General features: G+C 45.5%; 1 protein-coding gene across 1 annotated transcript; it reads right to left on the reverse strand.

The window, feature by feature from the left end:
- Nucleotides 1-1,007: 1,007 nt before the first annotated feature.
- Nucleotides 1,008-18,375, reverse strand: LOC126184226 (uncharacterized). Its single transcript, XM_049926595.1, has 4 exons — nt 18,118-18,375; nt 7,760-7,951; nt 1,121-1,288; nt 1,008-1,031 (listed from the first exon to the last, which is right to left on the reverse strand). The coding sequence occupies exons 1-4, from the start codon at nt 18,373-18,375 to the stop codon at nt 1,008-1,010; spliced, it is 642 nt and encodes a 213-aa protein (XP_049782552.1).
- Nucleotides 18,376-23,192: the final 4,817 nt, after the last annotated feature.

Here is a 23,192-nt window from a genome sequence, read left to right on the forward strand (position 1 = left end):
CTAAACGAATGTCTTTCCTCCACGCATTCCCGTTTAACTTCCCGAAGGATCTCCGTAACACTTGCGTGTTGATCGCACCCACCGGTAACAAATCTAGCAGCCCGTCTGAATTGCTTCGATGCCTTTCAGTCTGACCTGGTACGGATCCGAAACACTAGCAGTACTCAAGAATAGACCTCACCAGCATCCCATATGCTGTTTTATTTACAGGTGAACCACTGTTTCCTGAAATTCTTCCAATGAACAAAAGTCGCCTCCATTCCTCACATGCTCCTTCCATTTCATACCGTTTTGCAACGTTAAGCCTAGATATTTAAAGGATGTAATTGTGTCAAGCAGGACACTCCTAATGCTGTCCGAGTGTTGTGGGTTTGTTTTCCCTACTCATGCTCCTTAAGTTACATTTTTTACATTTGGAGCTACCTGCCATACGTTCATCACACCAACATCCCAGTTTCAGGGGGAGCTGTAGTTTAACGCGGATCCCGAATCACAGAGCTACTTATTTTGAGCATTAAAGTAATGTTTCCAGAGACAAAGGAAGCGGTTGGAGACAAAGATCCTATAACTGCGTGGGTATTTAACCCAGTATTTTAGGGCTGGCAGTCTGCGTTCACCACCGTCACTAAGTCACAACATTAAGCAGTACGCTACTGTTACGGCTGTTTGTAGTCCAACGACCGTTATGATAACACAACATTATCTGCTGAGTCGCTTACTCAGTTACGTAGCTGAACATGCCATTAGGCGAGACTGTTTAAACTAAAGACATGTGTGAACCGTATGTTACAATTTTGCATTATTTAACATCCTTTAGTCAGATCTAAAACGCCAGCAACAGTACAGCGCTATCCCATTAACAATAGCGAAACAATTCATCTGAATTACTCACCTAGATTTATCTGTCTTCTATATCGGGACACCAATCGTGTGCTAATTCCGAATCGTCCTCCACTCTGTCTGGAGAATTCTCGTCAGTGGCATGGTTCGACTGAGCACCATTCTCTTCATCGGATGCATGGTTCTTCACGCTAGGAAGTGTCTTAAGATGCAATTCCAGTCTTGGAGAACTTGAAACTTGGCCGAGAACGAGTGCATCCTCAGCTACAGGACGCCAAACTCTGCTAGCTGTGTTCCATGATGGAGACGAGGTAATCCGAAGTTTCCCGTTCCCAAATTCTGCTCCCGATGTCCAACCATTCGTCTCTCGTGATTTCGTTGAATGATTATTGTTATCTTCTTCTGAACGCGTCACCAATGGACTACCTGTTAGTATTTCCGCGCTAACCTGGGAAAGGAAAAGAAAAATCAGCGTACACCTATGCTACTTCCGGCCTTGTAAAATTGTGTACGATTATATTAAATTTGCAGAATATTCCAGAATGAAATTTTCACTCAGCAGGTGGAGTGTACATTGATATGAAACTTCCTGGCAGATTAAAGTATTGATACTGATGAAAATTTTAAGCTGCAGTTATGTGTCTTTTTACTTTGTGATGCTATTGCGATTGCTAAGAACTTTTCGATAGTTTTTTTTTTTTTTTGAGGTTCTGAAAAGCAGAATCGAGCAGTTACTGACATGGTATACAGCCCTTTATAAGAATTTTCCAATGATGTTCAGATTAGCCCCGTGTACGTAAACAGTCCCCTCAACAAGTACGTTGGCAGGGAAAGATCTGAGCCAAACAGGGTGATCATCAGCGATAAAAGGTCACTGATCAGGCTATAAAACGTTAATGACTTGCTACTTCGTTAACGACTATTTGACCAAGTTTGTTATGCAAAAACTAAGATTTTCTTACGTGCTTTATTTTAAGGGTGCATGTCTTGTTTCCCAATAAACAACTGCGGTGATTGATGCTTTTATTTTTCTTTCTTTGCACAAACGAAAGATTGGTAAGAATAGCCACAGTTCCGCTCGGCGAACACTGTTTCACACTACTGTTCGTACATCGCGTTTTGAACATATTACATAATGATTCAGTCTCAATGTATCAGCAACTGGAAACACATTGGTAATGTTTGACTAAAAATCTGCGATTTAATCATACCCTTAGAAAGAATCCATTCTTAACATCGAACCTCTAGTTTTTCAATTCAGTGTTCTACAAATTTATCAGCATCAGAACATCACTGGCAATTTATTTCATTGCCTTCGATCACATTTATTCGTTTTGTAGCGAATGAAGCCCACCAGTTTTTGCACACGGCCTACCCACAATGAAAAATTTTCGAAAATAATTTTGTATGCCTCTGTAGTGCTACTTTTTATTAACTTTTAGCGTATTCAGGTTCAATAGCTTATGATCAGGCGAGTACGTGTGGCTAAATACAGAATGTGTGTACTCGTTATAGATTGTAATTATGAATTTCTGTTTCCGAACAGTTGAAATAAGACATGCACTGACTAGATTGGGGACACTGCACTCTTAGGTTTTTTCCTTGAAACACCTATAGTGCACACACACAGTCGTGGCAAATGGCGTATATTCAGACTCGCCTGCTTTTACGTTTGCGTTCCACAATATATGTTAATTGGACCGAGATCTACATTAGAGTGTATAGAAACAGGCAACGGGCATCGCTACTGTCACGTTTGCGCATATTCGTGCAGCGAACGCATCCATGAAGCCATACAGGGTGAAACGTATTTAAACCGACAAACTCTGGGAGGTTGTAGGGGCCATCAAAAATATTTTCCCTAATGTCATTTTTTCCTATGAGGAATATTTAAACCGGTAGAGGACGATTTCTCTGGTCGCAAATTAAACCAACAAATACTTTTCCATTTTTTTATGACCAAGAGACAACACATTAACACAACCCAATTTCAACTGCAGTAGATTTTCAAAAATGCCTCCATTGACACGTAAACAAAGGTTACACCGTCGGATCATGTTCTGTCTGACACGGGCAAAAACCCCAAAAACCCCAGGAGTATCCTGACTAGTTACTACTACTACTACTACTACTACTACTATCGGGGCAACCAGATCCTCTTGTGAGGCAAGAGGAGTTGCGTAAACAGCCCACACAAAAAAGTCCAGATGAGACTTATCTGGGGATCGAGCAGGCCATGGTACAGGACCACCTCTGCCAATCCACCTTTCTGGAAACCATCGGTCCAGGAATCGACGCACACGACGACCGAAATGTGCAAGTGCTCCGTCATGTGGGTACCACATGCGTTGTCTTGTTAGGGAGCGGGACGTCTTCCAGCAATTCTGGCAAAGCTCTGGCGAGAAAATTGGAATAGTGCCTGCCATTTAATGGCCTCGGTAACAGATACGGCCCAATTAAACAGTCCTCAAAAAACACCGACTCTCACATTAACGAAGAACCGCACTGAAAGAAAGATCCCGCTCCACATGCTGCAAGACAGCTTCTTCAAATTGCAGCGTTCTTACCGTGCGACGGCGACCCTGTCCAGGTAATCTGCTAAATGACCCGGTCTCACGCAGACGTTGGTACACAGCAGCAAAGGTCGTATGATGGGGGATACGGCGATTAGGATATTGTTGATGAACCCGCTCGTCCGTTGTGGTGCGCTACGTAGTACTCAACAACCGTATCAGTGTACTCGAGGTGTATCGCTCCATTAGTAAACAGAGACAATCCACTACTACGCTGGTGGACAGCAGTTACCTACAACTGAAGATCGTAATACGGCCTTTAACTACGGACGAGCGTACTACTGCCTCCACTAGTTTAAATAATCATCATAGGAAAAATGACAGAAAAATATTTGTTTTTATGTCCCCTACAACCTCCCAGAGTTTGTCGGTTTAAATACTTTTCACCCTTTATATGAATTAGGACGTTACATTAGCAAAGATGAATAATTTCTTCTTGGTAAGAGCACTTCTTACACAATTTTTCCACTTTTTGTTTCTTCGCTGTTAGTTTCGGGGCCTCGGCCCAAGTTTCAAGCATTCACTTATTATAAAACTAGGATGAGTGATTGTAAATGGAAGGAAGATCTCTAAAGACTCAAATGTAAATAAGAGTTCGGGGACTGCTGTTCACAGAAAAGTAGATTATCAGCTACGAATCTGAACATAATTCACTTAAAATAATGAGTATCATGGACAAAAATCACTGAGCTACTTGGCTCTCAGACTAATAAAAAAGGTGGAATTCAAAAAGCAATTTATTATTGTACGTAACGAATGCTGGCTACACTTTGCACCACCAGTCACATATTCTCCACAGCTCTTTCAATCTCAGGCACCGTAAATTAAGAAATTTGCCCAGTTCGCGGGTGATAAAAATTAACAGGTCGCCGGGATTTTAAATTTTCTTGACAATATACGACTATAAGGTGTAGACAACGTTTCTACTACCAGGGGGTCCCTTATTTGTTTGGATAATTGAAAAAGTGAGACAACATTACTAAAATAGTGGTTAAGGAGTAACAAAACCTTTTGAGATCAGAATCGAACCAAAAATATTAACCCAATGGCACTGACGTAATTACGAACTTTACAGAGAAATTATTGAATCTTAGCTAGACATAAGCAATTAGGATCGACACCGAGAATGCCGAGTCATAAGAAACAGGTAAGCCAGCAACGATTGTGGAGATTTTTGTGACTTACCGTATGGTTCAAGCCATTTGTTTGCAATATAGCAGCACGAGACACTGTCACCATATGAACCGAACAGCGAGTGAAATAACACCGCTATGTTCTGTTGGAAGTAATTAACATTAACTACGACTGCTATTACTTTATGGCGGTAAATGCTTAAGTTAAAACGTCACGAACGGTGTCGAGTTCAGCAGCTGCTGGTCAGCATAAGTTCAAAACACGCTGTATTCTTCCAACTTTAAAAAATAGCGACATTTATAGCTATCAGAGTGGGGGGCCGAGGGGCCGGAGCCTGCCTGCTGAGAAATAGCAACAAACTACATCCTTTATTTCTCCCCTCCCTCCCCCCCTCCTTCCCAACCGCCACAAAGTTTTCACCTTATCTCCACACCTCCACCATCACCACCACCACCCCGTTTCAAACTAAGAGTTGGTACCAATTTTAATTTATTAACTACTCACAAAATGAAGGCAGCTGAAATCGTTCCAGATTTTGGTTTCTCAGTATATTAGGAATCACTACCTAAGCTGCTTTTGTCGAATTTCTTTAATAATTTAAATACTGATTGAATTTTTAAGTACCTGTAAATGCAACATGTAGGTGAGTTGGGGATACCCAGCAGGTTGGTTGTTACTCAAGGATCCTGAATCAATTCCTGCTTTACACAACGTTTTTGGCAGTCCGTCCGCAAGTATGTTTAGGCACGTGGCTTTCTTGGGCAGGCTCGTAACATTCTTCGCTCGCTTCAAAGCCACAATAGCTCACAATGTAATGGTGAACTGCTAGGTCATACGTTGTTTCCAGGGACGAAGAAATATATATATTATATATATATATATATATAATATATATTATATATATATTATATAATATATATATATATATATTATATATTATATATTATATATAATATATTATATATATATATTATATATATAGAGTATTGATTAAAACTTTTACTTATCTCTGGATTAATGGAAAGCTATTGCATCTGCCATTTGAAAGTACGTGTGAAAAGTGTCTTAACGTGGAGCCATCATGTCCCTAGCACCTCGCACTATGAACCGTGACAGCCTATGATGGCCAGCACCTGCCCCCACCTCGCTCAACTAGGAAGATAGCCCACGCATGTCACCAGAAAATGCTGTTAGTTCCCAAAGTGTGACAAGTAGCGCTATGAAGAAAATGATGATAAAATTCGAAGCCACGGGTTCTTTAGACAATCGGCTCCGTATTGGGCGACCAGAGAAGTGGTACTGCTGCTCAGACAGTCCAGGAAGAAATGGGAACTGTTACATCGTCGCATTGTGAAGTCATGGCTCGTTAAGTCTCACGTCGCAACAGGATTCCACCTATTACTGTTTGAAGACCACTAAGGCGTATACCCTCCAACGCAGTCCTACAAAAATCTAGTGTCATCAACTCTGACATGGCTTTTGTGACGTCGAGACCATTTGCAGAGTGGGCACTTGAAAAATGGGGGACGATGACTATTGATTGTGTAAGGTATTGAGGTCCGATTAAGCTCATTTCACACACGTAGGGCCTGCCAACAACCGGAACTGTAGAATTTGGGCTACAGCGAGTCTTAGAAATGGTGCATAAACCCCAGTGAATGACTCGAAAGTGACGATGTGGCATTCATTTACCAGATTAATCTCAATAGCACCCTTTTTCTTCTAGAAAATGCGGGGTGCTGCTTTTAAAACTGTCGCTGTGATGGAACTTTTGGGTCACCCTGTGTGGTCTCACGTGCGTATCCGAATAACTTTTGAAAACTTATCACGTTATATTAAGAATGCTACCTATGGTTGTAACATGTAAAAATACAGCAGCAGATAAATGTGAAATGAAGCATTTTGAAACTGTTAGAATTATAAAAAACCAGTTCACTCCTTAACTCTGCTCATCATAGATATCGTGGCGTTTAGGTCTATTTTTCTCAAGTCTTGTATCAGTGCAGCAAACTGTTCATTTCTTACATCACTGTTGCCACTCATCTGCATTAGTTAAACGTCACCAGAAAGAATTTTGTCATCCATGCAACCAACCAAACGCTCGACAAAGTCAGTCCGTCTGTCACCTAACATGTCTTCACGTACAATTTGTTAGTCAGCTGATAGATCGACGCGTATTTAGGGCCCTGAGGAATCCGCGTGGCAATGTAAGCGTATCAGTATGCTAGGTACTACCGTCTTCGTCAACTTTCGCCAAGTTATGTGAAGTTCTTCGTAGTAAGCTCCCTGCTTCAGGTCGAGCCCTCATTGAAATTTGTGTGTAATGGCAGCAATACTAGCATCTATAGAATTCGCAGTGAAAAATTGTGCGCTAGCACTCATTTAACCATTAGGCTATCTCAGCTTGGGAGGTAGTACGTACGTGGTAGTGGCTGAGGCTATCACTCGCAATAAGTGGGAGAGTCTGGCTCGAGTCCCAGCCCGGCACGAATTTTCCTTTTTCGCTAGATATAAGGTTCAGCGTATCTGAAAGGTTCACGTTTACGTTATTTAATGTCATTTCATCTTCATTGATGCCAACCCCACCGATCCATTTACTTCATTTCAGTGCATTTAATACAAATATCAGTATTACTTCTCAGAACAGCTGTAACTACATAAATCGAGCTCGCTGTCTTCGTGAAGATTGTCTTTTTATTCTTATTAGCGACTCGCAGGGGGTAGCAGTATCTACTGAGACACGATTTTAATTATACACATGAACCTTGCTCGTGAATATGTCTACTACCGGAAACTGTGTCAAAATCCTTACATTAGTTCCTCAAACTTTCACATACAGTCAGGACAAACAGGCTGAGAACTAATTTATAGTACGTATAAACTTCACAGGTTTCATAGCTATCACTTTGTTCCTCCGAACTGTCAGTTTATGTTTTTGTCTGGTTTTGACCTTATCTGGCCTGTATAACCCTCATTAACGTAAGAAGCTGTACAAATTCAGTGGTACTCACGTGGCTGAGCTGCTAGTGGCTTACCGCCAGCTGAATTTCAGTCAAAACATTTGAGAAGTACTGTTGGACGACTGAAGAACATATGTTTGGGCGATGACTACAGGAATGCCAAATAGATACTGTATCTTTCAGACATACTGGTCAGCCAAATGTGTCAGCAGAATTCTAGTCATTTAAATTTCGCAGATTTTAAGTACTTACGGGATCCGTTGCACTATTAGCTGCAGCTTCGCTTCCTGAAGACTGCCCTTCAAGAGCGCTGGTGTACCACCGTTCAATGAAAGCAGCAGGGTCAGAGTCCATATCTGCGTCGTCACGTGCGGTGGCACCTTCACAGCTCTTGCGTTGCACGTCAGGTGAGGTCTCAACCGCTGCAGCCCCAAGACACTCCCCCTGTTTTCAACACATACAAGTTAATTTTGCAGTCCATGGGTGACCGTTTAAACAGAATAACTGAAAAATCTTAGGAATATTTTAGAATCGATTAATTTATGTTCTGATATTAGCAAGTAATAAACAAAAAACTAAAAGGGAAGATAGTGATGTGACCAGTGAGTAAGCATCGGAAATTCTCTCTTCGTTAAGTTGAATGATGAGGTAGATTTAATATCATACTAGATACCAAATGCTTATTTTCATTACTGTCATTTCTCGCGACTACCAGAATATGTATGTACTTCGCGAGTAAACAGCCTGAGCTGCTGCACTTCAGGTTTCTGCGCTGCTTGCTCCCCTTTACTGATCTCTCACTTGAACTCTTCAACTCATCTACCATGGGTGTGAATTGTGTACATAGGTACATAGGTGATGAGACAGACAGCAAAGCTATAGTAAGCTAATAGCAGGTGAATATTTTTGATCATGGCTTCAGTAGGACAAGCACTTGTGAACAGCACTTTGTGAAAAAGTGCAGGGTATTGTTAAAATATGGTTAGAACAGTGTGTCACTAATACGTTGACGACATTTCGATTTAGGTAGTGTAACTAAAAGTTTACTAAGAAGGAATTTTGATTTTATTATTGTGCTGGAAGACCATGTGAAGACAGGAAGATTACTCATGTTTTATTAACTGGAACAGCATTAGGTTTCATAATCATGACGTCAATGAATTTGGCTGTTCTCACGAGAGCTTTTAATTGTTCTATTCTCTTCGTGGTGCTGTACAAGCAACGTTCGACGCCTTTATTCACGTTATCTGTAAGAGGTGCGACGTACCCAGTTTTACTGCTAGTCGTGATTAAAGTGATAGAACCTTTTACTAAGCGACTATGGCGAACCTTCTCCACTAATATATTATTCTAACTTTTTGCCAAGTGACGCCAACCGCTCTTCACCTAGCGTAATTATTCAACGCGGTTACAATTCTCTGAATCGAGGCCCGCCGCTATCTGATATTAACTTTTCAGGTGCAACTGCGGGACCAAAAGCCATACACTGGCAGAAGCGACCTGTTTCGTCCACAAAATCAGTCTACAACCTTGTTGACGATACTGGTGCCATTTACATACATCGGTAACTCGCCATCAATCACGACTGCAAACGGACCACAGACGCCTCTGCGCTTCTGCCAAGGTAATGTTCAAAGTTTTACTGCCATGTGCCATCGCTAGAGACTATCTCGCTCGGCATAATTTGTCATATCCTATTTCTTGTGTGTGGTTTCTCCATACTGAGCAGCGCTGTCTGCCAGTCCTTTGACCAATGAGTCAAATAACCTTTTGCCTTCACTTCGTGTATTCCAGTTTATCGGATGTGTTAGGCTTTTCTTGCAAATGTACACTCCTGGAAATTGAAAAAAGAACACTGACACCGGTGTGTCAGACCCACCATACTTGCTCCGGACACTGCGAGAGGGCTGTACAAGCAATGATCACACGCACGGCACAGCGGACACACCAGGAACCGCGGTGTTGGCCGTCGAATGGCGCTAGCTGCGCAGCATTTGTGCACCGCCACCGTCAGTGTCAGCCAGTTTGCCGTGGCATACGGAGCTCCATCGCAGTCTTTAACACTGGTAGCATGCCGCGACAGCGTGGACGTGAACCGTATGTGCAGTTGACGGACTTTGAGCGAGGGCGTATAGTGGGCATGCGGGAGGCCGGGTGGACGTACCGCCGAATTGCTCAACACGTGGGGCGTGAGGTCTCCGCAGTACATCGATGTTGTCGCCAGTGGTCGGCGGAAGGTGCACGTGCCCGTCGACCTGGGACCGGACCGCAGCGACGCACGGATGCACGCCAAGACCGTAGGATCCTACGCAGTGCCGTAGGGGACCGCACCGCCACTTCCCAGCAAATTAGGGACACTGTTGCTCCTGGGGTATCGGCGAGGACCATTCGCAACCGTCTCCATGAAGCTGGGCTACGGTCCCGCACACCGTTAGGCCGTCTTCCGCTCACGCCCCAACATCGTGCAGCCCGCCTCCAGTGGTGTCGCGACAGGCGTGAATGGAGGGACGAATGGAGACGTGTCGTCTTCAGCGATGAGAGTCGCTTCTGCCTTGGTGCCAATGATGGTCGTATGCGTGTTTGGCGCCGTGCAGGTGAGCGCCACAATCAGGACTGCATACGACCGAGGCACACAGGGCCGACACCCGGCATCATGGTGTGGGGAGCGATCTCCTACACTTTTTTTTTGGTTGTGGTTTTAGGGCGCAAAACTGCTATGGTCATTAGCGCCCAGCCCGTGACTTAAGACAGTAAAAAACCGAAATTGAAAACCAGCAGCAATGGAAACAAACTCATAAAATTGGAGAAACTAAAAGTAGAAAGAATGCTTAAAAATCCAGTACAGACAGGGGGTGGTTGTCCCCAAAAAAAAAAACTTCAAATGACTGACGTCATTTCACTGTCACTAATAAACTGGAGAACGCGGTCGGCTGAGCGCGTGTCATCTGCTAAAATCGACGATAGATCAGGCGATAGCTGTAGACGGGAGCGTAACGGATTAAAATAGGGGCATTCAATTAAAAGGTGTGACCGTCCACGGCTGAGAGCAGTGGGGACAGAGTGGAGGAGGATCACCGCTTAAAAGATGTCTATGGCTAAAAAGACAGTGCCCTATCCGGAGTCGAGCTAAAATTACCTCCTCCCGACGACGCGTTCGGGAGGAAGAAGTCCAAGCGCAAGGAAGGGCTTTCACTTCCCGCAATTTATTACGGGGAAGTGTTGACCAATGCGCATGCCATAAATGAGCAACTTGGCGACATAAACCGCTCCGTAGATCGGTGAAGGGAAGCGACTGAATATCTGGCCGAGGAAGAGAGACTGCAGCCTTGGCCGCCATATCGGCCGCCTCATTCCCACAGATACCAGCGTGTCCCGGGAGCCAGAGGAACGCCACCGAGACGCCCCCCAGGTGGAGCAAGCGCAGACAGTCCTGAATCCGGTGGACCAGAGGGTGCACAGGGTAAAGAGCTTGGAGACTGAGGAGAGAGCTGAGAGAATCTGAGCAGATAACGTACTGTATCCGCTGATGGCGGCGGATGTAGTGGACAGCCTGGAGAACAGCGTAAAGCTCCGCAGTATAAACCGAACACTGGTCGGGAAGTCGAAAGCGATTTGGGGTGTCACCAACAATATAGGCACTCCCTACACCTAATGATGTTTTCGAGCCGTCGGTGTAAATAAACGTGGCGTCCGTCATTTGTGCACATAGAGCAGCAAATGCCCGACGATAAACAAGTGTAGGGGTACCATCCTTGGGAAATTGACAAAGGTCACGGAGCAGGCAGATCCGGGGACGGAGCCAAGGCAGTGCTGTACCCCAAGTTGTCAAAAAGGTTTTCGGAAAGCGGCAGGAAAGAGAATCGAGCAATTGACGGAAGCGGACTCCCGGGGGTAGTAGGGAGGAGAAGCGGCCTGCATACCCTACATCAAAGGAGGCGTCGAAGAAAAGGTCATGGGCTGGATTAGCAGGCATGGAAGACAGATGGCTAGCATAACGACTCAGGAGGACTGCTCGCCGATTGGACAGCGGAGGTTCAGCAGTCTCAGCATAAAGGCTTTCCACAGGGCTAGTGTAAAAAGCTCCAGACACTAAACGTAATCCACGGTGGTGGATAGAGTCGAGACGCCGAAGAATAGACGGCCGAGCAGAGGAGTAGACTATGCTTCCGTAATCCAATTTTGAGCGCACTAAGGCGCGATAGAGGCGGAGAAGGACCACTCTGTCCGCTCCCCACGAGGTACCATTCAGGACACGGAGGGTGTTAAGCGATCGCAGACAGCGAGCCGAAAGATAGGAGACGTGGGAGGACCAGCACAGTTTTCTGTCAAACATAAGACCCAAGAATTTAGCGACGTCTGAAAACGGAAGGTTGACAGGACCTAGATGCAAGGAGGGCGGAAGAAACTCCTTACGTCGCCAAAAATTGACACAAACGGTCTTACTGGGTGAAAAACGGAAGCCGGTTTCGATGCTCCACGAGTGGAGGCGATCGAGACATCCTTTAAGACGTCGTTCAAGAAGGCTGGTCCGTTGAGAGCTGTAGTAGATCGCAAAATCGTCCACAAAGAGGGAGCCCGAGACATCAGGAAGGAGACAACCCATAATTGGATTTATGGCGATGGCAAACAGTACAACACTTAGCACGGATCCCTGGGGTACCCCGTTTTCTTGGGAGAAAGTACGGGAGAGAGTAGTGTTCACCCGCACCCTAAAAGTGCGCTCTGCCATAAATTCGCGAAGAAAAAGGGGCAGCCGGCCTCGAAAGCCCCAAGAGAACAGTGTGCGGAGGATGCCTGTCCTCCAACAGGTATCGTATGCTCTCTCCAGATCACAAAATATTGCTACCGTTTGGCGTTTCCGGAGAAAATTGTTCATGATATAAGTGGAGAGAGCAACAAGATGGTCAACTGCAGAACGATGCTTCCGGAATCCGCATTGGGCTGGTGTTAAAGGACTGCGGGATTCCAGCCACCAAGCTAAACGGTAATTCACCATACGCTCCAAAACCTTACAGACACTACTCGTGAGAGAAATGGGGCGATAGCTAGAGGGGAGATGTTTGTCCTTTCCAGGTTTCGGAACAGGAACGACAATAGCTTCCCGCCACCGTTTGGGAAAGGTACTGTCGGTCCAAATTCGATTATAAAGGCGAAGGAGGTAACGCATACTAGGGGTTGATAAATGCAGCAACATTTGGACATGGATACCATCCGGTCCCGGGGCGGAGGAGCGAGAAGATGAGAGGGCATGTTGGAGTTCCCGCATGGAGAAAACAGTATTGTAGCTTTCGTGATTTTGAGAGGAGAAAGCAAGAGGTCGCACTTCCGCTGCACGTTTCTTCGGGAGAAACGCTGGCGGGTAATTTGAAGAGCTCGAAATCTCAGCAAAGTGCTGACCCAACGAGTTAGAAATTGCGACGGGGTCCACTAAGGTATCATGCGCGACAGTGAGCCCAGAGACCGGGGAGAGACTAGGCGCGCCTGGTAACTGTCGAAGACAACTCCAAACTTCCGAGGAGGGGGTGAAGGTGTTAAATTAGCTAATAAAGAATTTCCAGCTTGCCTTCTTGCTATCGCGGATGACACGACGGCATCGCGCACGGAACTGCTTATAGCGGATACAGTTGGCCAAAGTAGGATGGTGGCGGAAAACGGGAAGAGCACGTCGCCGCTCACGTATTGCATCACAGCATGCCTCGTTCCACCAAGGAACTGGGGGGCGCCGGGGCAATTCGGAGGTGCGTGGTATTGAACGTTCCGCAGCTGTAAGGATAACGTCGGTAATATGTGTGACCTCATCGTCGACGCTGGGAAAGCGACGGTCATCGAATGTCGCGAGAGACGAAAAAAGTGTCCAATCGGCTTGGGCGAACTTCCAGCGTCGCGGGCGCATATATGGCAGTTGAGGCTGCAGTCTGAGGACACATGGAAAGTGGTCACTCGAGTGTGTATCATCAAGGGCGAACCATTCGAAGCGCCGAGCTAGCGGAACAGTACCGACCGCAAGGTCCAAATGAGATAAGGTTGTCGTGGAGGCAGACAAAAATGTGGGGACCCCAGTGTTGAGGCAAACTAGATCCGCTTGGTGGAAGACGTCTAGCAATATGGAGCCACGTGGACAAGGATGTGGAGATCCCCAAAGCGGGTGGTGGGCATTGAAGTCTCCAACCAGCAAATAGGGGGGGTGGAAGCTGACCAAGAAGATGAAGGAGATCAGCTCGTGCCATTGGTGTGGACGATGGAATGTATACAGTACAAAGAGAGAGCGTGTATCCGGAAAGGGAAAGACGGACGGCGACAGCTTGGAAGGAAGTGTTTAAGGGGATTAGGTGATAATGGAGAGTATCATGGAGAAGAATCATGAGTCCTCCATGGGCTGGAGAGCCTTCAACAGAGGGGAGATCATATCGGATGGACTGAAAATGAGGGAGAACAAAGCGGTCATGGGGACGCAGCTTCGTTTCCTGAAGACAGAAGATGACCGGCGAGTAGGATCTTAAGAGGATCGACAATTCATCCCTATTGGCTCGAATGCCGCGGATATTCCAGTGGATAATGGACATGGGGTGAACAGAAAATGGAGGACTGTGACCAAAGTTGCTGTCAAGTCAAAGACTGCTCGGAGCTAGCGACCGACAGCATGGAATGGCAGTCAGCCGAAGGCAGAAGATCCTGATCCATAGGTTGGTCAGGAGCAGCTCCTGCCACCAGCGATCGGCCGGTTGACCGGCCACCAGCAGTGCGCCTCGGCGACACAGAAGACGGCCGAGGGCGATTTCCGCCAGGTGGTGCTGTAGATGGGACACGCCTTGGCGGAGAAGGAGAGGAACTGGGTTTCTTTGTAGACTTCTTGGAAGAATGATGTTTAGATGGAGGAACCGATGGTTGGGAAGTTGCGGTACGTAAAAACTCTTCACGAGTATGCTCTTTTTTCGAAGACTTGGCGTCCGACTTTTGGGCTCGAGATTTAGCAGAACCCGACGAAGGGTGAGCCATAGAGTGGCCAGGCGAAAGTGGTGAGGTTGAACGAGCGATCTTTGCGCTGGCCGATCTGACGACCGTGGCACTAAAGGTGAGGTCGCAAGTCTGCGTGGCCGCCTCCTTTGTTGGCCGAGGAGAAGCAAGGACAGTGCTATATTTTCCTGTCTGAGGCACGGTGGGCTTGCGACTGGCGAATAATTTTCGAGCAGCAAAGGTCGACACCTTTTCCTTCACTCGGATTTCCTGGATGAACTTTTCGTCCTTAAAAACGGGGCAATCTCGAGAGGAAGCAGCGTGGTCACCCATACAGTTGATGCAGCGAGGGGATGGAGGTGGACAAGCACCCTCATGGGCATCCTTGCCACACGTAACACATTTGGCTGGATTGGAACAGGACTGGCTGGTGTGATTGAACCGCTGACATCGATAGCAACGCGTAGGGTTTGGGACGTAAGGGCGAACGGAAATTATCTCATAGCCAGCTTTGATTTTCGATGGGAGTTGAACTGTGTCAAATGTCAAGAAGACAGTGCGGGTTGGAATGATGTTCGTGTCAACCCGTTTCATTACTCTATGAACTGCCGTTACGCCCTGGTCAGACATATAGTGCTGAATTTCTTCGTCAGACAATCCATCGAGGGAGCGTGTATAAACGACTCCACGCGAGGAATTTAAGGTTCGGTGCGGTTCCACCCGGACAGGAAAGGTGTGGAGCAGAGAAGTACGCAGCAATTTTTGTGCCGGGAGGGCACTGTGTGTTTCTAACAACAGGGTGCCATTCCGTAATCTGGAACAAGACTTTACAGGACCTGCAATTGCGTCGACACCTTTCTGAATAATGAAAGGGTTGACCATGGAGAAGTCGTGACCTTCGTCAGTCCGAGAAACAACAAGGAACTGTGGCAACGATGGAAGAATCGTCTGTGGCTGAGACTCAGTATACTTACGTTTGTGAGCAGACATAGTGGAAGGTGAGGAAACCATTGCGGAAGAATCCCCCATGATTACCGGCGTCTCCGATGGCGCGCTCCTCCCTTGTGGGGGCCCTCTCTGAGGGCACTCCCGCCTTAGGTGATTGTTCACACCTCAGGTCACACCTCCCGACAAACGGACGGAGGGACCAATCGGCATTTTCGGAAGGTATCAGCTCGGGTAATCACCCCTCCCTGGGCCTGGCCGTTACCAGGGGGTACGTACGTGTCCTACCTGTCTACCCGGGGCGGGGAATTACGCGTTACCCCGTCACCGGCTACGCACGAAGGGCGTGGGTCGGCCTTCAGACACGCACAGGGAGGAAGAAAGAGAAAGGGAAAGGAAAGAAGAGAGGTCTCAAACGCCGCAGCGGAGAAAAGGGAAAGAGAAGAGGTAAGGAAAAAGGGAAGGACAAAGGAAGGAAGAAGACATAAAAGCAAGAAAGGCGAAGAATGCAGTACATTTACGAGCGTCCGTCTCCGGACGTAGGCACAAACCATACTCCCAGATGGGGAGAAAGGGAAGGAAAGAGCCAGAGGTGAGGGGAGGAGGGGCGAAGATAGGGATGGGGAAGGATGCGGAATGGGAAGGTATGCAGCCCGGAAAGGAAGGAAGGCCACATTAGCTCGGGGTCCCGTGCTCGCTACGCACGTATCCACAAAAGAGTTGTGGACCCCCTGGGGGGGATCTCCTACACTGGCCGTACACCACTGGTGATCGTCGAGGGGACACTGAATAGTGCACGGTACATACAAACCGTCATCGAACCCATCGTTCTACCATTCCTAGACCGGCAAGGGAACTTGCTGTTCCAACAGGACAATGCACGTCCGCATGTATCCCGTGCCACCCAACGTGCTCTAGAAGGTGTAAGTCAACTACCCTGGCCAGCAATATCTCCGGATCTGTCCCCCAGTGAGCATGTTTGGGACTGGATGAAGCGTCGTCTCACGCTGTCTGCACGTCCAGCACGAACGCTGGTCCAACTGAGGCGCCAGGTGGAAATGGCATGGCAAGCCGTTCCACAGGACTACATCCAGCATCTCTACGATCGTCTCCATGGGAGAATAGCAGCCTGCCTTGCTGCGAAAGGTGGATATACACTGTACTAGTGCCGACATTGTGCATGCTCTGTTGCCTGCGTCTATGTGCCTGTGGTTCTGTGGTTCTGTCAGTGTGATCATGTGATGTATCTGACCCCAGAAATGTGTCAAAGTTTCCCCTTCCTGGGACAATGAATTCACGGTGTTCTTATTTCAATTTCCACGAGTGTATTTATGGAGTTTATGGGACAATGTAGCTGTATATTAGTCTGAAGGCCACTCATTTATTTGGCACAGTGTACCTCCTGTCAATTTTTTATTAATATTTTGCTTTCATTATGACTAAGCGTGACGTAAGGCCAAGGAGAGTATCACCACGCATGAAAAGCGACATTTCTTTCGTGATCGGGCTGACAGTATTTCTAAATGGCTGTTTCCACTGTAGGCATAGCCCTCCAAGAGAAAATAACTTCATTATCTCGCTGAATTCTCATACTTTAAAATCCACTCTGCTATCTTCAGAGGGCCGTATCTCCGATCTCTAAAAATTTATGAAAATTTTCAGCCCTCTACCAGTCACAGAAACGTAGAATTTGCTTTCTAAACTTCATGAGTGTCTACTAAAAATTTCAGTTTAGAGAGTCCAGAGAAATTGGAGAAAACTGAATAACGTTAGGTCAGTCGGTACTGTGTGGTAGACTGGCTTGCTTCAATGACGAGCAGTGTCTCCTTTGCCAGTAATTAACTGTGTCTGCTTGCTGCCTTATCGGAGGACTTTTTTTTTTACATTTATGTGTTCAGGCTAGTTTCTACTGACGTCATAGCAAGCCCTCACCTACAAACCAGCTCAAACATAAAAAAATTCTGGATGTGGGCAACCATCTTCAATAGAATAAAAATCTGTTGAGGGAAACTGTACTTTCTGAATGGCAAACGAAATGGAGGGAGGGGGAGAATGCTTAACACTGACGAGGCTCCAGGACATTCTTTAGCTGAATTGCTTATCGCTGTCTCAACAATTAGAAAATACGTCGAGTGATTATTCGTCTTTGCTTTATGGTTTTAGTTAATCTCTTGAGGCGATTAATAGATTGTGAAACTAATCAAGCGAAGCTCAATCTTTATAACAATTAACTTTAATATCTTTGGCTTTTTCCGCTGAGTGTAAGACTTGTCCAGTACTTCGACAGGATGCGGATCCTTCTGCTAGCTGTAACTTTAATTACTGATTAGCATTCCGAGGCTACCTTCCTTCGAGCGCTCTTCCACTTACCGAAATAACTTAGCACGTAACAGTTATTTCGCGCCAGCTTTTCTCAAGAAGCAAGGACATTCACTCTGAGGTGAGCAATTTTTAACTTTCGTACGTTTTAGTACGTCTCTGGAGGAAGTATTTTCTGTAAGTTGTTTGTGCCAAGTACTAAATTTCAGAACGTTGAAACATTGTTCCTTTGTCACTATTGGTACCTCTAATGATCCTTCAGATTCGTACCAACAACTGCTGCAGTTAATAAGAAAATTATAGGAACAGTGTCGTCTGCTAAGGAACGTATGCAGCTGTGAAGCTACACGAATGTTAGTTAACTCATAAGATCGGAATAATTACGAACTTACCAGTTCCCCCGTCTTCTTAGTGGCTACTTCTTTTCCAGAATCTGGCGTGTTTTCTGAACTGCCGCCAAAGCTCTCGCTGCAATCAGTAGACAGGATCTCCACGTCACACGACTTGCATACCGCCTCAGTCATGCCCAACTCGTCGAGGTAGTCAGCCGTCACGTAAATGCATGTGCATTTATCGGCGCAGTGTTTGCACGGCAGACTAGCACCTGGATCCCCCGTTCTGGCGAGATATTTCTTGATGGCTCTGGTCATTTTGGCAAGTTGTGGGTCATACCGTTGCGCATGTGATAGCCAGTCATAGATCTCCTCAGCTGGTTTGTTTTCGGTGACCTTATATTCTGTCTTAGCAGAGGCATGAGCATCTGCATCAACCTGGAAGAACGTTGAACACGGTAATAACTCTATGCCGTTTCAGATTTGTTGATCATGTATGATATTTCAATTTAATCGTGTGTGTGAAACTAAAATTGATGTACGTTATAGTACTTGTTCTGGAAGAGGTTCATTAGATGAAAGGTCAATCTTAATAAAGACTCCATTCATATACACTTCACTTGTGAATAAATATGTATACACAGAGAACATAGTGGTAGAACGTCAATAAAATGTTTTATTTAAAGAGTTAAGGTAGAAATTCAGAGGCAATAGTTATCAGCACGCCCTCGTCTGTCTTCGGATTCGTTCTAGGTAGGCTTTCTCGAAATATCAAGTCAATTCACATAAACGTTACCGAGAAGATACGAGGCCCTTTAAGGTAACCATTTGTGTTTATTAGTTATTAACAATAAAGACTAAAAACCTACGAAAGAAATGAACATTTTCTTCCGGTGTTTGATTTCGAAGTCTCTGTGCAAGAAACCTAAACAGAAGCATGTAGTGAGCATCTGTTTCGCGAGTTCCGTGTGTCTAATTTTCACTTTGTGAATTCTCTGTGATTTCGTTAATTCTGTTTATTCTCACATGAACCCCACTCTGCTTGCAAAAATTTTAAAGTGTCCTGATACGTAACTTGTGTGTGATACGACTATGCCAAAAGTTCTGTATAATTGCTTCGTAACTTTTAGGTCTAGTTCCCTCCCATTTGACATTACAGTGAACATTCATCTTAACCACAACTACGTAATTACATCTTATCGGGAATTTTTGAATCTGAGCGTTTACTAATTTTGATATTCCTCGCGATTATGTACAATTGCAATGTACCAAAAAATTCTAGAAAGGAATGTCAAGTTTACTCTTACTCGTCAGTGACTACTAGTCAACTCTCTTCATTCTATACCGGTAAGCCACGGTAAAGCTTAACCTAAAATATTCGCATTTAAAGAAAAAATTACATGAACGTTTTTAAGGTCTCTACCTTGATAAAACAATTGTTTACTCCTAAATATTATAGAAGTTTCACCGGCAGTAAAAAATCTGAATACAGTAACTATTACATGATAATACATACTGTTTTGAGATTTTAGCTATTACATACTGCTGTTCCTATAGCTATTTATGCGGTACAGGCGATGTTCTGGTACTTTGTTCTCATCTACAATTAACAACGACTATGCTGTTTTGCTAGAGGGACACTACGAATAACAGAACGTACTATTAAGAAGTTACATATATTGTTCAGATGTTAGTGCAACAACAATCTCAAACTAAATCTATCACGCAAGCTTTTACCCGTTATTCGACAGAAAGTGAACTGAATCCAATGATCATGGTAAATCACTGAAACATGTATTGGTAATTGAAGTAAAAATGTGAGCGCTCAGAGTAGAATCATTTTCCAAAACATTCGAAAAACAGACTTTAAAGGCAAGCTTTAACCTTAAAATGAATTACGTAGTTTTGATCATGACGAATTTTGGAAGAAAAATGGTGGTATACTGTAATATTCTCCACGAAACGGGGGAAGTCTGCCCGAATGAAAGCAGGTCCGTTGGTGGTCGAATAAAGTGACGATAACGTTAGTAGCTGGTGCTCATGTGGCAGCCATAGTCCGTCGAACATCTGCTTGGAAGTAGTGAGCTAGCAGCCATAATACTGAACTCACCTTGCGTAGCATCGGTGACGCGGCCAAACTATCGAATTTGAAGTTTGCAACAGACCAAATGGTTGAATACATGGAGACCACCACCACTTTATGCGTTAATAATGGTCGCCTTGATTAAATCTGCGGTAACTGTTCAATGTTTTTGATATCTGCTTTATTGGCCAGTACTTTTACCTCTCCGCACTGAATAACTTCTTAGATATGCAGTAAAATTTGGCTGAACACCTCTTATCAACTAAGTTCATGACTTCCCCCAGAAAGATAGACGCCACTCCGTCGATCGCGAACTAAATGGTATTGACACTCTTCATGATACACTTTAGGATGCATCTATAGCGTTGTGAACGCTGTGTAATTCTAACAATTAGGTTTAAGAGCATTACAGAAATGCATCCAACGCGAAATATGAATTTTTTAAGAACTTCATACAGTATCACTATGTATTTGGACTTTATTATTAACCATTTAGGTTATTTGTTAGAGAAATGTCAACTAGACTTTTGCGAAGTAATGTAATTTTAGTACGTGCTTACCGCCGAGGACTTCGCTGTGGCCTGCTCGGGCAGGTTAGGTTCGATGAGCAGTTCCTGTAGGGGTGAAGAGTATCTTTTTGGACTATGCCTCTCTTTGCCATCGGTTACTACAGTGAGGGAAAGGCTCTGAAACAGTAATAATAATGGTTTTTAAAATGAATTAAAGGTCTGAATGAAAATAATACTGCATGTAATGGTGGTATATGCACTGAAATTAAAAATGATCGTCTGACTATGGAACACAGTATACTGAGAATAGTTACACATTTATATGAACAGATAAGGAGAGGAAACTAATTCCAATACACAAATTGGGAGAGAAGATACTGGATAACTACGTAGATATCGCTACTGAACATCGGATAAAAGACAGTATCGAGTATAGTGGAGTAACAGCGAATCAAGGATCGGACTGCTTCCCGCAACCGTAGGAACTGAACAGAATGTTTTCAGACGGACAGGATATCAAGACACTGTCACTGGCAACTGAAAATTCCGTCATCTCCGTGGACTTCATCAAAGCTTATGATTTTATGGACAGAAATAAAGAAGAGAAAATTTTTCGGGCTAGACGACAAAACTATCCCATGAATTAGTGAAAGAATTCCTTGGGCCACATACCGGAGCTTAGTGCCACAAAACTGTCAAGTAATTGACACTAGTTGGTTGGTTGGTTGGTTGTTTGAGGGACCTAACAACAAGGTCATCAGTCCCTTGTTTCAAATGTGGTCCATTCCGCTAATGTGACATCTCAGGAAGTCAGAACAATAAAAGGGAAAAGGCTAAAAACGTAAAAGCGCAGTCATGTTGTCAATGGTAAAAACAAAATGAGTGAAGTCAGCAAGTGAACGAACCCAATACTATGCTGAAGCAGCATAGGCAAGACCACCTGGGCCTAAAAACGAGCAACCGCTAGAAGATAGAAGTACGTATGGGAAAAGGAGACTAACCAATCCTTAAAAAAAGGGTAAAAACAGAGTAAAAGGGGAAGAAAAGAGGAGCTCGGTCAGGGAGGTGAATCGGGAATCTCCGAACACTGCTTACAGTGGGAGACACCCAAACACCCACAGCCCTGCCCCAATACCAAAGAGATTAGAAACCTTAAAACTGAGAATAAAAACCACTTTCCCAGAGGAAACCAAGAACCAGAGAGACCATCCGGGAATCGTCAGCCAACATCAAAGGTAAAGTGTGGGGGAGTCTGTAATTAGCACACACAGCCAACAGAAGGGGGCATTCAACCAAAATGTGGGCTACAGACTGGAAGGCTCCACAACCACAAAGTGGGGGTGGCTCGTCACGCAAAAGGAAACCATGGGTCAGCCTGGTATGGCCAATGCGGAGACGACACAGTGTGGTCGAGTCCTTTCGGGAGAGGCGAAAGGAAGAACGCCATGGACCTGGTGTCACCTTAATCGCACGAAGTTTATTTGACAGGGGAGTAACCTCCCAAGAAATGGCCCATGACTGTGTGAAGTGGGATTTGATGTGAAGCCGTAAATCCGCTGCAGGAGGGGTTACAGAAAACGGGGGTAAGTGACTGCTCCCCCAGCCAAACGATCAGCGAGCTCATTACCCGGGATACCCACATGGCCAGGGACCCAAAGAAGTCTATGGAACAAGCAGCACAGTGAATATCAGCGAGATAGTCATGGATGGCAGAGACCAAGGGATGGCGCGAAAAACACTGGTCAATAGCAAGAAGGCCACTAATCGAGTCAGTACATAACAAAACGCGGTTGTGTTGGGACTATTTAATAAAGGTAGTGGCCTGGGAAATTGCCATCAGTTACGCAGGAAACACCCCACATGTAGGTGGCAGCAGATGATTTTCCGTTCCGACAGAGAACGTGAAGACATACCCCACATGATCAGCAGATTTAGAGCCATCAGTGTAAAAAAAACAGCATCCCGAAACTCCCATAAAATTTGGCAGAGAAAGCAACGGAACACCACCAGGGCGATGGAATCTTTCAGACCTCGGCGGAGATCCATGCGAATTCGAGGCCGAGGAACTAACCAAGGGGGGGGGGGGGGGTGGAGGGGAGGGGAGGGAGCGAGGAAGACAGGACAAAGAAGGAAGTTGAAAATCACGGCAAGGAGACGGAAGGCGGAGCCCAACCGGTAAACCCGCCCCAGGGCGGGAGTCGGGTGGGCGACGTCCATGGTCTGGGAACAGGATAGAATAGGAAGGATGAGTGGGAGAGGAACGGATAGCGAGTGCATAAGACACCAGAAGCTGGGACCGCCGAACAGAAAGAGGGGGGGGGGGGGAAATCCCAGCTTCAACCAGGAGACTATCAACAGGGCTAGTAGGGAAGGCGCCGGCGGCCAAACTGATACCACAATGGTGGACTGGATCCAGCATGTGCTGTGTGTAAGGAGCAGCTGATCCATAAACTTGACAACCATAGCCCAAGCGAGACAGAACTAGAGCACAATAAAGACGGAGGAGGGAATGGTCCACACCCCAAGAGGAATGGGCAAGGAAG

Source organism: Schistocerca cancellata, chromosome 4, assembly GCF_023864275.1.
Source record: "Schistocerca cancellata isolate TAMUIC-IGC-003103 chromosome 4, iqSchCanc2.1, whole genome shotgun sequence".
In the NCBI taxonomy this organism is placed as follows: domain Eukaryota; kingdom Metazoa; phylum Arthropoda; class Insecta; order Orthoptera; family Acrididae; genus Schistocerca; species Schistocerca cancellata.